The 13,119-nt window shown below is 41.2% G+C and overlaps 1 protein-coding gene across 4 annotated transcripts in view; it reads right to left on the reverse strand.

Annotated features, from left to right (window-relative positions):
- The window catches only part of PPARG (peroxisome proliferator activated receptor gamma), a 130,334-nt gene that overhangs the window by 10,877 nt on the left and 106,338 nt on the right, over window positions 1-13,119 (reverse strand). For all 4 annotated transcript variants that reach the window (XM_028479208.1, XM_028479209.2, XM_055079992.1 and 1 more), the window contains one exon: window positions 5,807-6,257. In XM_028479208.1, the coding sequence (XP_028335009.1) occupies window positions 5,807-6,257 (451 nt within the window). The remainder of the gene's footprint in view (window positions 1-5,806; window positions 6,258-13,119) is intronic.

Below are 13,119 nucleotides of genomic sequence, written 5' to 3' on the forward strand. Positions count from 1 at the left end.
ACTTTGATTCTATTCTAATTCCAACAAATTAAAAAGTCTATATTGATACACATATAAGTCAGGACCAAGCGTAAGAAACAGAGCTCCGTGGTATTGACCCGAGAGGTCTAGGAGTTTTCCAACTGTCACAGAATATCAACTCTTCCTTGATCTGTAGATGTACATCTGTGAACAATTCCCCCTTCCTGTACCCTATGCTCCCTGCCCACTCAACAGCAGAAACGCACAGGATCGCTCCAAGAGCAGCTGTCCAAAATCGCTTCACAGAGAAGGAACACGGCTGGGACGGCTGGGAACAGGAGGAACTGCTATATAGTAGGTTTGTATTACCCAGCCAGACCCAAGAGGGTAAACGAGGAGGCTGGATGACTCTCCATCTGTGACTGCTGCACCAATATTTACAGCTTCTCTGTCATTAGGATGGCGATGACAATCGGCCTCGAGAAATAAATTGTAAAATCCAGTGAATTTCCTCCCCATATCTTGGAAGTTTGGGAAGAACTGTAATGGATTCCGAACTGTTTTGAATTAACAGAAAGAGCTTCTTCCTGTTTTTCCTGTTGCCGAGTTCCAGCTGGAACCCTCCTAAGCTTTTCTCCAGCAAACAGGCAACGCCCAAGGGGGCAAAGTGTCCAGTGGAGTGTCCTGGGGCTTGTCAGCTTTACTGAGCTTTCTCCTTGGCCTTGGTTGCTGGTGGGTTTGAGGAGTTTGCTGGTGTGGCTGGAGTGAGGCTGCGGGCGCCAGCTGCAAGCACGCCCTTGCTGGAGGCAGTGTGATTACTCTTGACACCCCCCATCCAGGCGGCGAGACCAGAGGGGGCAAGGCAAGTTCTTCCCTTATCACCACTCGCAAGGAAGCTGTGCTTCCGCACTCTGGGCCAGACCTTCAGGAGAGCAGTGACGGGACCACAGGCTGGGGCCACCGACGCAATGAGGGAGTTGACCACATCCGCCAGCCAGGTGGCAGAAGAGACACTGGGGGGTGACGGTGAGGACACCTGGGTCTCCCTCCTAGTATTGCTGCTCACTAGTTGTCAGCTCACCTATGTCTATGACTCTCTCTTCTCTTTCTATGGAATAAGACTGAAAATACAGGAGAATTGTCAGGATCTAATGAGAGAATGAAAGGGACAAAGTGCTGTCCTTTGGTTCTGGAATGTTGTTCTTTTTAGTCTCATTCTTCTTGCCTGAAGCTCGGAGGAGGAAGAGGGAGAGAGGAGAAAACCTTGAGAAGAACTAGGTCATCTTCCTCAGCAAGTGGTTTGTGACCTGAATAAATAGTAGAAATGCTGAACACCAGGCCAATCTAAGGACCAAATCTAACAGCATCAGCAGATTCTAGGACTGAAGCTAAGTGACAGTGATCTTTACTACTGCAACTCCAGTGTTCTCAGCAAATACTTAGTTGGGTCAAATCAGGTACTTTCATCCAAAAATCCCCTTTGGGTCCTCTGGGGAGTCCCCCGTCCTGATCTCCCCAATCCCTCACCACCCCACTCTTACATAATGCCCATCTCCCCATTTTCCCTTCAGTCTAGGTTCATAGCCTTGACCAGAATGAAACTCCTCTGTGATTCTAAGGCCAGCTTAGAAGAAGGTCACCAGGATCCCTGCCCAAAGTGCTTCTCTCTCAAGTCACTAAAGCTACCTGTAGGCTTCAGAATAAACTGCAGAGTAGAAAATAATCTCTCCTGTTAAAAATAAGCAGGATCAGAAATTTGTTTACGGGATCAAACCTTCTTGCGTGCACAAACGTTTTCCCTTTCTGGAAAACCCAGAAGGGGAATTGAGAAATTACATGTTGTACAACAAATTATATGTTGTACTCCAATAAACCACAATCTGGGATGTTGGTTTCACCATCTATAGATGACTGGGACACTGATCCCCCTTGGAACTCTGTCTTTGGATTGGGAATGACTGGAGTAGTTCTTTCTCTGGCCTCTACCCAACCAGCTTCTCTGGGTAAAGAAGGCAATCAAATTCCTTGGTGTTGAACAAACACGGGGTCCGGTTTATTCATTCTTATCTAGTGCCCATAGGTTGGCTTCATCTACAAAAGCAAACTTTGATCAGGGAAGGATGTGCCTTTTGTGATATGGGAACTAGTCAATGGTAAATCCTTTTTTTTTTTTTGAAGGAAGTCTCAAATGATTCACAGGGTTTTCTTCTCATTATAATCACAGATATAAGATTTTAAGAATGTATGAATGGCAGCTACCTTCAGATTTCTTTCACTGTTGTGAGGATCTAATGAAATCTGGATATTGGCTACCGTGAAGACAGTCTGGGAAACGCTCAAAGAAACTTGTTTATACAGCATCGACATTTAAATGATACCGTTTTTAATTTTCATAACTGAAAGCCGAAGTCTGCGGTATCTATTAAATTGAATAAGTTATTCTCAGAGCTATTTTTGACCAATTTAGAAAAATTTTAAAGGCCTAACTGAATCACTGCTTTTCAAATAATCTAGCTTGTGTGTTATGGGCAGTATATGGCATTTTTCTAGATGAAATCATACCGTTGTCTTATGTGCCCATAAAACAACATTGCTCAGGTTCAAAAAGCCCTGATTTATCATGATTATTTCTTGTCTAGACCTTTCCTGGATAGAAACTAAGGATCTTTGAATGGCTTATTTCAAATGCCTCCCTTATTATCTGTGGTAGGAATATAAACTGGTACAAACTATATGGACAAACCATGTGGCAATAATGAAACAAAAGACTTAAAAATGTTCATAGCCATCTACCCAGCAATTCTACTTCTGGTAATTTAGAATGAGAAAATAATCTGAAATGTTAACAGAAATTTACACATAAGAAGAATCACTCCAGTGGAATTTAGAACACATTTTCCATAATTTTTTATGTTCTTCTCTATAGGTTCTTATAACAGATTATAAGCAACCCAAACACAAATAGGAAGATAATTTAGTATGTAATGGTCTTTTACAAAATGAAATACGTCATAGTCATTAAAAATGGCAGCATATATTAGAGAAATGCAAATCAAAACTACAATGAGGTATCACCTCACACCAGTCAGAATGGCCATCATTAAAAAGTCCACACATAACAATGCTGGAGAGGGCGTGGAGAAAAGGGAACCCTCCTACACTGTTGGTGGGAATGTAAATTGGTGCCGCAACTATGGAGAACCGTATGGAGGTTTCTCAAAAAATTAAAAATAGAGTTGCCATATGATCCAGCAATCCCACTACTGGGCGTATATTCAGACAAAACTATAATTCAAAAAGGTACATGTACCCTTATGTTCATAACAGCACTATTCACAATAGCCAAGACATGGGAACAATCTAAATGTCCATCAACAGATGAACGGATAAAGAAGATGAGGTATGTGTGTGTGTGTGTGTCTGTGTGCGTGTGTGTGTGTATACACACACACGCACACAGACACACACAACAGAATACTACTCAGCCATAAAAAAGAATGAAATAATGCCATTTGCAGCAACATGGATCCAACTAGAGATTACCATGCTAAGTGAGCTAAGTCAAAAAGAGAAAGACAGATACCATATACTATCACTTATATGTGGGATCTAAAATATGACACAAATGAACCTATCTATGAAATAGAAACAGACTCACAGACATACAGAGCAGACCTGTGGTTGCCAAGGGGGAGCAGAGGTGGGGGAGGGGTGGAGTGGGAGGTTGGGATCAGCAGATGTAAGCTATTATATATAGAATGGATAAACAAGTTCCTACTGTATAGCACAGGGAATCATGTTCAATATCCTGTGATAAACCATGATGGAAAAGAATACAAAAAAGGGACGTATATCTGTATAACTGGATCACTTTGACAGCAGAAATTAACACAACACTGTAAATCAACTATGCTTCAATTAAAAAAATTTTTTCAATGGTAGCATATATATATATATATATAGTATATATGCTAGCACATACATAGAAACTTTTTGGTAAGGGGAAATAGGACTCTGTTAATCCTATTTTATTCTGAGCATAGAGAGCTTTACTTTTCACTTACACCTTTCTGTACTCTTTGAATTATAAAATGACCACATATTACTTTTATTTTGAAAATTAATAAAAATATTAATAGAGTATTAGTGGCATGAGAAAGTGATTAAGTGAAAAAAGGACTATAAACACGGTATGTATAGTATGATTAGGAAAAATCTTAGAGATATATCACATGTTAATAATTATATTTCCAACTTTCAATAAAAATAAAATGTGCCTTAAAATATTAGCTAGTTAAACAATACCAACTTGTTTTCTAATCTGGTGTTCCAAAATTGAATCTTTTTCTCCCAGTGGACCTCAAATAAACTGGAATCTCATTCTTCTTTGCTGAATTAATCACAGATCCCAGATGATCAACGGTCAATTTGTTTAAGAAGTAGATTCCGTCAAGATACGAAAACATGTTGGATAGTGTATTTTTGTTACATTGAACATAACACAAAAAAGGGGTGCTGCTTCAGAGTTAACTTGCGCTGTGTTATCTATATGCACCCTAGTCATGTAAAGGGCGGTATCAGTGTAGACTCTGGAGCCAGACTGCCTCGGTTCATCATCCTGGCTCCATCTTCGCTGCCTTGGGTAATCCTGGGCAAGTGACTGAATCTTTCAGTGCTTTAGTTTCCTTGTTTGCAAGACGGTACTTACCTTACTGGGGTTGTGAGAATTAAATGAATGTGTGTGAAGTGGCTAGAACACTTCCTGCACACAGTAAGTACTTAATAAGTGTTTGCTACTATTATCATTACTAATACACCATGCACCTGATTTCAGAAGCATTCTGCGCCGGAGTAACTGGACAACACAGGACTGCTCTTTGTAACATGCTGTCTAGTTACACACGGCTTACATCTATAGGACCACTGTCCCCTACACATCAGTTTTCACACACAGAGGATATTTTGTAGACCACACACAAAAAGCTCGCCTGAAGTCCATTTCAGTCACGAAAACTGGTCACTTGAAAATAATCTTTATATTAAAGAGATGACACTAAAACTTTCTTCTACTCAAGCTGGAAACGCGGAAGGCCAATGGAGGTAGGATTTAGTAGAAAACCTGGCTGTCGGAGTTGGTTAGTTAGATCATGTCCTTGCAAGGCCAGAAGTACAATGACTGGCTAAACAACTCAGTTTATTTCTCTGCTGGGTGTTCTTTGGTTCAGACTGCATTCTTAATCACAGCCAACCACCTCACAAAGGTACTTCAAGGGGAACCAACAGAGGACTCTACACGGGAGAGGAGCCAGGGCTCAGTAAATGTGTGTTCCTTGATTCCTGATCCTGGGAAAGCAATTCAAAGTAACACCTCACTGATGCTGGGGCCAGACCATAATTTGATCACAAACACAGTGGTGCTTTCCCTATGCCAAGTGAGCACTGTCTTACAAAGTTATATATGTCATTACTTAAATGAAGAATAGATTGGCCTTCTGGAAAGGAAAGGAAAAAGACAAGGAAAAAGAAAATAAAGAGAAAAAAAGGGAGACAAGGGCATTTGTCTTCCATGTTTGGATTTGACTAGAAAAAATATTTTGAAGAATAAACGAAAAGTACCTGAGTTACCCACAGCCTTCAAACAGGAAGTCAACAATATTCTTCCTCAGTATGTCACATAGGTAGTTACACTCCCATGGCATCATACCATTGGCGTTTTCCATATGAAAAGTGTGGTAAGTGCAGAGAGAAAAGGCACATAGCCTAACACTAAGGAAAGTCCAAATTCTTTCAGCCATCCCACCACCACGCCACCCTCTTTCACGGAAGATCCAAAGAAGCAGCTTACCTCCACTGAGAATAATGACAGCTATAAATATTGCCAAGTCGCTGTCATCTAATTCCAGTGCATTGAACTTCACAGCAAACTCGAACTTGGGCTCCATAAAGTCACCAAAGGGCTTTCGCAGGCTCTTTAAAAACTCCCTCGTCATGAATCCTTGGCCCTCGGATATGAGAACCCCATCTTTATTCATCAAGGAGGCCAGCATCGTGTAAATGATCTCATGGACGCCGTATTTTAGGAGAGTTACTTGGTCATTCAAGTCAAGATTTACAAACCCAGGAATACTCTTGGCATACTCTGTGATCTCCTGCACAGCTTCCACGGAACGGAACTGACACCCCTGAAAGATGCGGATGGCCACTTCTTTGCTTGGCTCCTGCAGGGGGGTGATGTGCTTGAACTTGATTTTATCTTCTCCCATCATTAAGGAATTCATGTCATAGATAACAAATGGCTGCAAAGAAAAAAGGGAGAAAATGGCTGAGTTGGAGATTTCTAACTCAGTCAACACCACCCCAGGTTCTTTATGTACACTTGCTTTGCTAACTAAAATCTTTAAAGTCTAAAACACTTAATGAGAAAATACTCACATCTTGATTAATCCTCCAAATTGCCTTCTGGGACCAAACATAGTTCACTAATATTGGCCTCCCTTTCCTTCCACTTATACTGCAACACCTTACCTGTGACTGGCTAATAGCTCCAATTTCTGTTGGTTGGAGGGTCTTTGTGGTTGATTTTTCAAATGATACGAAATCTACTGTTTATTTTGGCTTTCAATGGTGTATGTTTTTAAACTTCTTTCCATAAAGAAATTATTTCAGCAACTCAGGGTTGAACAGACCCACTTGGACATAAAGTAATCTTGCAATTATAGATTAAATCTACTCAGATCTTGAAAGAAACACAGTGTGCATGTAAACTACACTTAACTATAAAAAAAATCAGTCTGAAAGCGGATTAAAAATACTGAGCCAAGAAAATGTCTGTTTCATTTTTTTTAAGGCTCTGGAAGCAATCTGTTTCAGAAAGAGCAGCTGTGTAAGGCCTGTGGGTAAAAGCTGCAAAAGTGTCAAATTAAAAAACTTATTTTTCGAAGTATGTGTCCTTAAGGGTCAAGAATCAATAAAACACGTTTATCAGTTACTCAGGTTTGCAGTAGGCTGCTTTCAAAAGCAGGTTGTGTTAGTCATAGATGATCTTTCTCTCTCATTTCCTCGTATAGAATTAACCAAAGGTTTGTGGTCTGTCTCAAAGCTACTCTGAAGGAGAAGCGGCTACACTTTATATATATAGTGGATCTACTGAGCTCCATAAGCAGTTACCCCTAATAAGAGTTGAGGGTATCTGGGTTCCAGCTTTGGTTCTGCGGTTAACTACGTGACTTTAGAAAAGTCATTTATCTTTCCTAGGCCTCAGATTTCTCAACTGAGGGGAGTGGATTGCATTGGAAGTTTCCAACTCTTCTCTTGAGGATATGCTAGCTGCATTTCTCGGATGTAGCGTCTGCGATGTATGCGTGTGTGTATCTGTGTGAGTGCGCGTGCATACTACATGTCCACTGAACATGAAGTCTGATGTACTAAAAATAAAATTTCTTTTGAGCACAGACACTGAGAATTCTCTCCTCATTGGCGAGAGGAAGCAGATGCAGCGAGTGCCAGCAGTAGCCAGCTTCAAGACCCACTGGTTCAGAGAATCTGACTATTAACCTCTATAGGAGTCTATGATCGTCACCAAACTTTTTTTTTTTTGGCTGCACCACATGGCTTGCGGGATCTTAGTTCCCTGACCAGGGATTGAACCCGGGCCCTGGCAGTGAAAGCGTAGAGTCCTGACCACTGGACCGCCAGGGAATTCCCTTCACCGAACTAATAAGTCTATTCTACACTGAAGGAAATAACAGTAATACTAAGGGGTTTTCGATGTTGAGTAGGTTTCCAAACTTGCCTATTATTTCTACACCATTCACTGGAGTTATTCCAGAAATTGTTACTTTTGAAAACCCCCAAATTCACTTCAATTGTATTGTTCAGCAAATACAAAACCACAAAGTAGGACAGATGTGAGTAACCCAAGAGTAAGCTCGCCTGGTGGCTCTAAGTCTTTAAGGAAACCAGGAGTGAAGAGCGCTTACTATGTTTTGGGGAATTTCGCCCCCCCCCCCACTTCAGATTGATATTATTAACGGGAGAGGAAAAAAAGGACGGAGTGGATAAACAGTCACATCAGTTAACACGTGCTAAGTTTCTCCAGAGTGCCAGATTCTAATCATGAGAAAAACGTTAACAGAACCTAGGGAGAGGTCGTTTCTGTCCTCCAGGAGTTTTGTAGCGTATTATAATTTACGTTAACAAGAGCCTGGCTTTCCTTACTGCCATGAGAATCTGACGGTACCTGAAGAGTCCCCCTGCACCTGTACAAGTACCAATAACAACGGATATAACATCATCCCCTCTTCACATGTGAAAAGACAGTACCTCGATCTGCCCACTTCAACTTTTGGATGAGCTCAACCATTCAGCTTCTTGGCACAGAACGGATGCATCAAATTCTTCCACCTCCATGTAAGCAATTTATCTGGAACTATGCCCTGATAAATCATCCTGTGACTCTTCCCCTTGACTTCCCCTGTCCCCTCATATAAAGCCCCGGGTTCCTGTTTTCGAAATTCTGTGAGAGTTGCACATAGGGCACAATCCTGCTAATTTTCTCTCTCAGTTTAACAACAATGTGACTTGGTAACCCCTTGGCAATCGGCATTGGTCAGGATTTCCTGGCAGTAAACACTCAAGGACACAGAAAGGACTCAGCAGCCCCCACCATCATGCCAAACTATTCCAGTTTTTTCTTTTTTTAAAAAAAAAAAGATCCCTTCAGCGTTTTCAAAACGTGAACTGGCAGAGAATTATGGGTATTGACATGCAAATGAATCCCAGGTGGATTTCTTTGTTTTTCCCCGTCATAGCTGATTGTGCTGTTTTCGTTGCATTTCTGAAGTCTGCATAGTCTTTCAACCCCCATGCGGATCTGTCAAACTGCAAGAGTGATCGGACACGATCTGCCTTTCTATGCCACCAATTCACCAATTCTTAGACTGCAAACAGTTCACCTGCACATTTCACACTGGGACCTCCTTATCCTGAAACAGCAAAAAGATAGTGGCCCACCTGGTTTGCAGAGGGCTGACCCCTTAAAACCATGGGTGGAATTCAGCCAGTGGAGTTTATCTTGGATCATGAATTTAACATTACACTTCTGCTAAAATATTCCCCATAAAATGTACTTCACTTCCATGTTTCTGTATTTTCTACAAAGCAAAGGGAAGCCTTACATTCTCTATTAGCTTGCACCGTATCACTGGATGATCTGCCATTTTAAGAGGAACCATATCCTCTTCAAATGTGGTCTTAATTATTTTACACTTTTAGTTGGGGGCTAACAATGTATTTATCTTCGGACACTATATCAAATGGCTAGATAAGCATCTCTCCTTAACAGGAAAGAATGCTTAATTATGTCTAGGATGTTATCAGGGATAGATCCAGGCTTTGTGGGGGCCTGAAATGTACACGATTGTTGAGGACATTTACAACAACTGTTGGGTTCAGTAATACAAATTAAAGGAATAAATAGCTCAGGCCCTTTCTTGAGCTTTGGAAGGGGCTCAGCACAAGGCAGAGGCCCTGAAGCTTCATTAGCTTCATGGTGAATTGGCCTTTGGCTGTTTTAAGTGCTTGTACTTCTCCTATTTTGGACACACCAGAACAAGGTCAGAATGGAATGAAGAAAATTGCACTTGAACACAATGTTTCTCCAGGGAAACAAAACGGTTTCTGTAAGAGGAAGTTAGTTTTCTTTGGAGAGATACATCAAGTGTAATTTATTTTGATATGTTTTGATTTTCAAAAAACGGCTCCACATATCAAAACCGGGATGGGATTAAGGATACTGCTTTTATAGACAACTAAAATTAGTTCTAGATCTGTAGCACACCTGCTATGCGTAACACAAAGATCATGGGGGAAGCTGGCTTACTAATGAAAACAAAGTAGAGTAATAAAACTTTACTGTTCTGAATGGGCAGAGAGAACAATGTTGTTTCTTAGTAGTCCAACAACATCAGCATTTTAATATACAAGTTGTTTCAGTGATTGTACTCGAATGCTCTACGTTTACAGCTCCTTTTGGATAATAAAATGGCAAGGACTTCCCTGGTGGTGCAGTGGTTGAGAGTCCGCCTGCCGAGGCAGGGGACGTGGGTTCGTGTCCCGGTCCGGGAGGATCCCACATGCCGCGGAGCGGCTGGGCCCGTGAGCCATGGCCGCTGGGCCTGCGCGTCCGGAGCCTGTGTTCCGCAATGGGAGAGGCCACAACAGTGAGAGGCCCGCGTATTGCAAAAAAAAATAAATAAATAAAATGGCAAGCTAGAGGAGATAAATGAGAAAATCAACTAAAAAAGCACAGATTATTCTGGTGATTTCTCCAATTTGGGAGATTGAAATTAGTGCAGGATTACAATCACCTGGTAACCCCGTCAGAGTTAAAACTGGCCTGGAAAAAGGTGAGCCCCGTCCCATGGGGCTCTCCTGATAGTCTTAGTTTTCCTGACAGATTAGAGCAAAGGCTCAAGGAAGAAAATTGAATTCTTAGGGCCTATCTTCTTCATCTTCTTTTCTTCTTTCTTTTTATAAGTCTGACTGACTTTTCATCTTCTGAGACACACATGGTTCTCCTTGATTAGCTCCAGTGGGTGAATGTTTATCCAAAATGCATTGGTTGGATTTCCTCAACTTCTTTCTGGTTTCTCCCCTGTCGTTCCTATTTCCTCCCTCTTGTTGAGAACCATGGGGTTTTAAGAACTAAAGGGTCTTCAGAAATAGCCTACATCATCATTCTCTGACTATGTATGAATAAACTGAACTCGAGACTTTCCAAAGTCAAACAGCTATTTATAGCAAACCCCAAACCCAGATCTCCTCACTCATGACTAATTCTTTTCTCTTTCTGTTGCTTTCTACATGACTTCCCCACTTTTGCTTTTTTAAATACAGTGACTATTCTGGGAGGAAATGGAGCCTTTAAACTCTTATATGCCAGGATCTTGGAGGCAGTGTCCTTTGAACTATTATTTCCTAGAGATGCCAATTAAGTGCTGTATGTGATCGAAGTTAAGTTTTTAAGTCTCTCAAAAGTAATCTTGTTTTCTTACATGGTTTAGAGATTTAAGTCAAATAAAAACTTAATACGAAGAATTATTCACACTCTAATGAACCAGCACATAGCCACAGCTCGTAAAGAAAGGTCTATTGCTGGCCAAAATGTTACTCAGCTGGCAAACAAGGGTACTGGCCAACTGAGTCTAATCATTAAAAAATGAAAAAAAATTAAAATGCTTTTCTTCTTAACTATATAGACTATTATCTTTTTAATTTACGGTCTGAAAGAACACCACTGGTTCAGATCCGTTATATCTTTAGTTGTATTCCCGACAGTATTGGAAATACAGAAATTTATTTTTTTAATATGAACATATGGATTAATGATTCCAGGAGCCCAACTTCTTTAGTCACCATTGAAACAAATCAGCACTACCATCCTGCTCTTTATACTGTGGTTCCCAAGCCTCTTTTCTCTGAGGGTCTGTTTGGTATCTTTCTTCCCAGGGGAGCAAATTCCACCTCACTCAGGCTTTTCCACAGTGAAAGAGGGAAAGAGACCACACTTTGTTTAGTTGTTAAGTGTAGGATTTAAAAGGACAGATATCTTTCCAACAGTTTGAGTTACCAGATTCGATGGCCCTTGTAAATTTTAGGATGCGAAAATTTAAATGGGTACAGGACTGTTTTCACAAAAGTTTACATTTCAATACTGGTTTTACTATTTGAAAGGTTCATATTTCACACACTATTTAGAAGAACCGTTTTTATGATGGCACCAGTTTGCTCCTGTAATTATAAAAACAGTGACTCCACATAGATCCATCATAAGCGATGGGATGCTTTGGGACCCAAAGTCCAATATAGTACAAATAACAAGCTTTATTCCTTATTTGCAGACAGAGTGCAGCCAGGAGGGCCTCACCATGTCTCAGATATGGAGTGAAAAGTTGGCGGACACACCAAGGGTTTTTCTATTTATTGTTTTATGACAAACCATGGCACTGAAGATGGTTTTTGAAAACCACTCTCTGTTTATTTTCATCAACAAACATGGGATCACGTGACAGTGACACACCCAGTGTGATCATCGCATCAGGGGAGTAGTCAAACACTGGGAACTTCCAAAGTCCATTCAGTTCTCAGGTTGCCTTCAGGAGATAAGCACCCTCGCTCTAGCATATCTATGGTTTTTAGAGTTCAGCAGGTTCTCTCAAAGAAGGGGCTGGGCTGGAACAAGCCACTGAAAGGGAAGTAGACTGTGAGAAGAGTCAGTTCTATTCCTATCTGAGGGCAGCTAAAAGGCCTATTGCTCCTAAAATTTCTTCTCCGGTTCTCCGGTGAGCCACATCCAGTGAGTCCATTTCCCATCTTTCCCTAAGCCTGAAGTTCCCAAGCATTATTCTTTGCGGCAAGACAATGAAAGTAGGGCCAATCGTATCCCAAAGATATGATATCTAAGTTAAAAAGACAGGAGGGGAGAAGGGGCATTTAATTTATCTGTTCTTTATCTGTTCTGTTCTGCAAGGTGGCACCAGTGAATAAGAGATAGAAGAGAGTTTAGCGGGGAAGGGAGAAGCCCTGGTTGGCCTGGAGGCAAATGCTGGAGCTGGGCCGAGGCAATGGTGAAAATGAGCAGGAAGATAAATTTAAAGAAGGGCCTCTTCCAGAAAGTCATTTCCTTTCCCAAAGGTTCTGGGTAACTGGTCATTCATCCTCTATGCTGAGTAGCCTCCCCCAGGCTCGACTGAACCAACCCTAGCGACATCAGTTCAAGCAGGGTGCACAGTGAGAAGCAAACTGCTCTATCGCACCGGCCACGGCCCCTCTTCCACATTCCTCACCTTCTCAAGAGTCCACGCTTCTGCAAAACTTCTCCTATCAATGCAAATCTTAACTTTCAAAAGTCCTGGCCAAGGGATAACATAACAGCCCCGAGATAGATGCTATCAAATGAATAACATGACCACGTAAGATAAAGAACAAATCTCTGGTCTCACTGGAAGTCACATTTTGATTTTTTTTTCCCTTTCGCATATTCCTCTCTGAACTATTTCTTTCCACTAGTGCTTAATTTGATTTTGCAAGATAAGGAGAAAAGAGAGAGCCAAACAATTCTATTGCAGTTTTGTGTAATCAGGGGATGGACTATTCTAA

The sequence above is a fragment of the Physeter macrocephalus genome, chromosome 18 (genome assembly GCF_002837175.3).
Source record: "Physeter macrocephalus isolate SW-GA chromosome 18, ASM283717v5, whole genome shotgun sequence".
In the NCBI taxonomy this organism is placed as follows: domain Eukaryota; kingdom Metazoa; phylum Chordata; class Mammalia; order Artiodactyla; family Physeteridae; genus Physeter; species Physeter macrocephalus.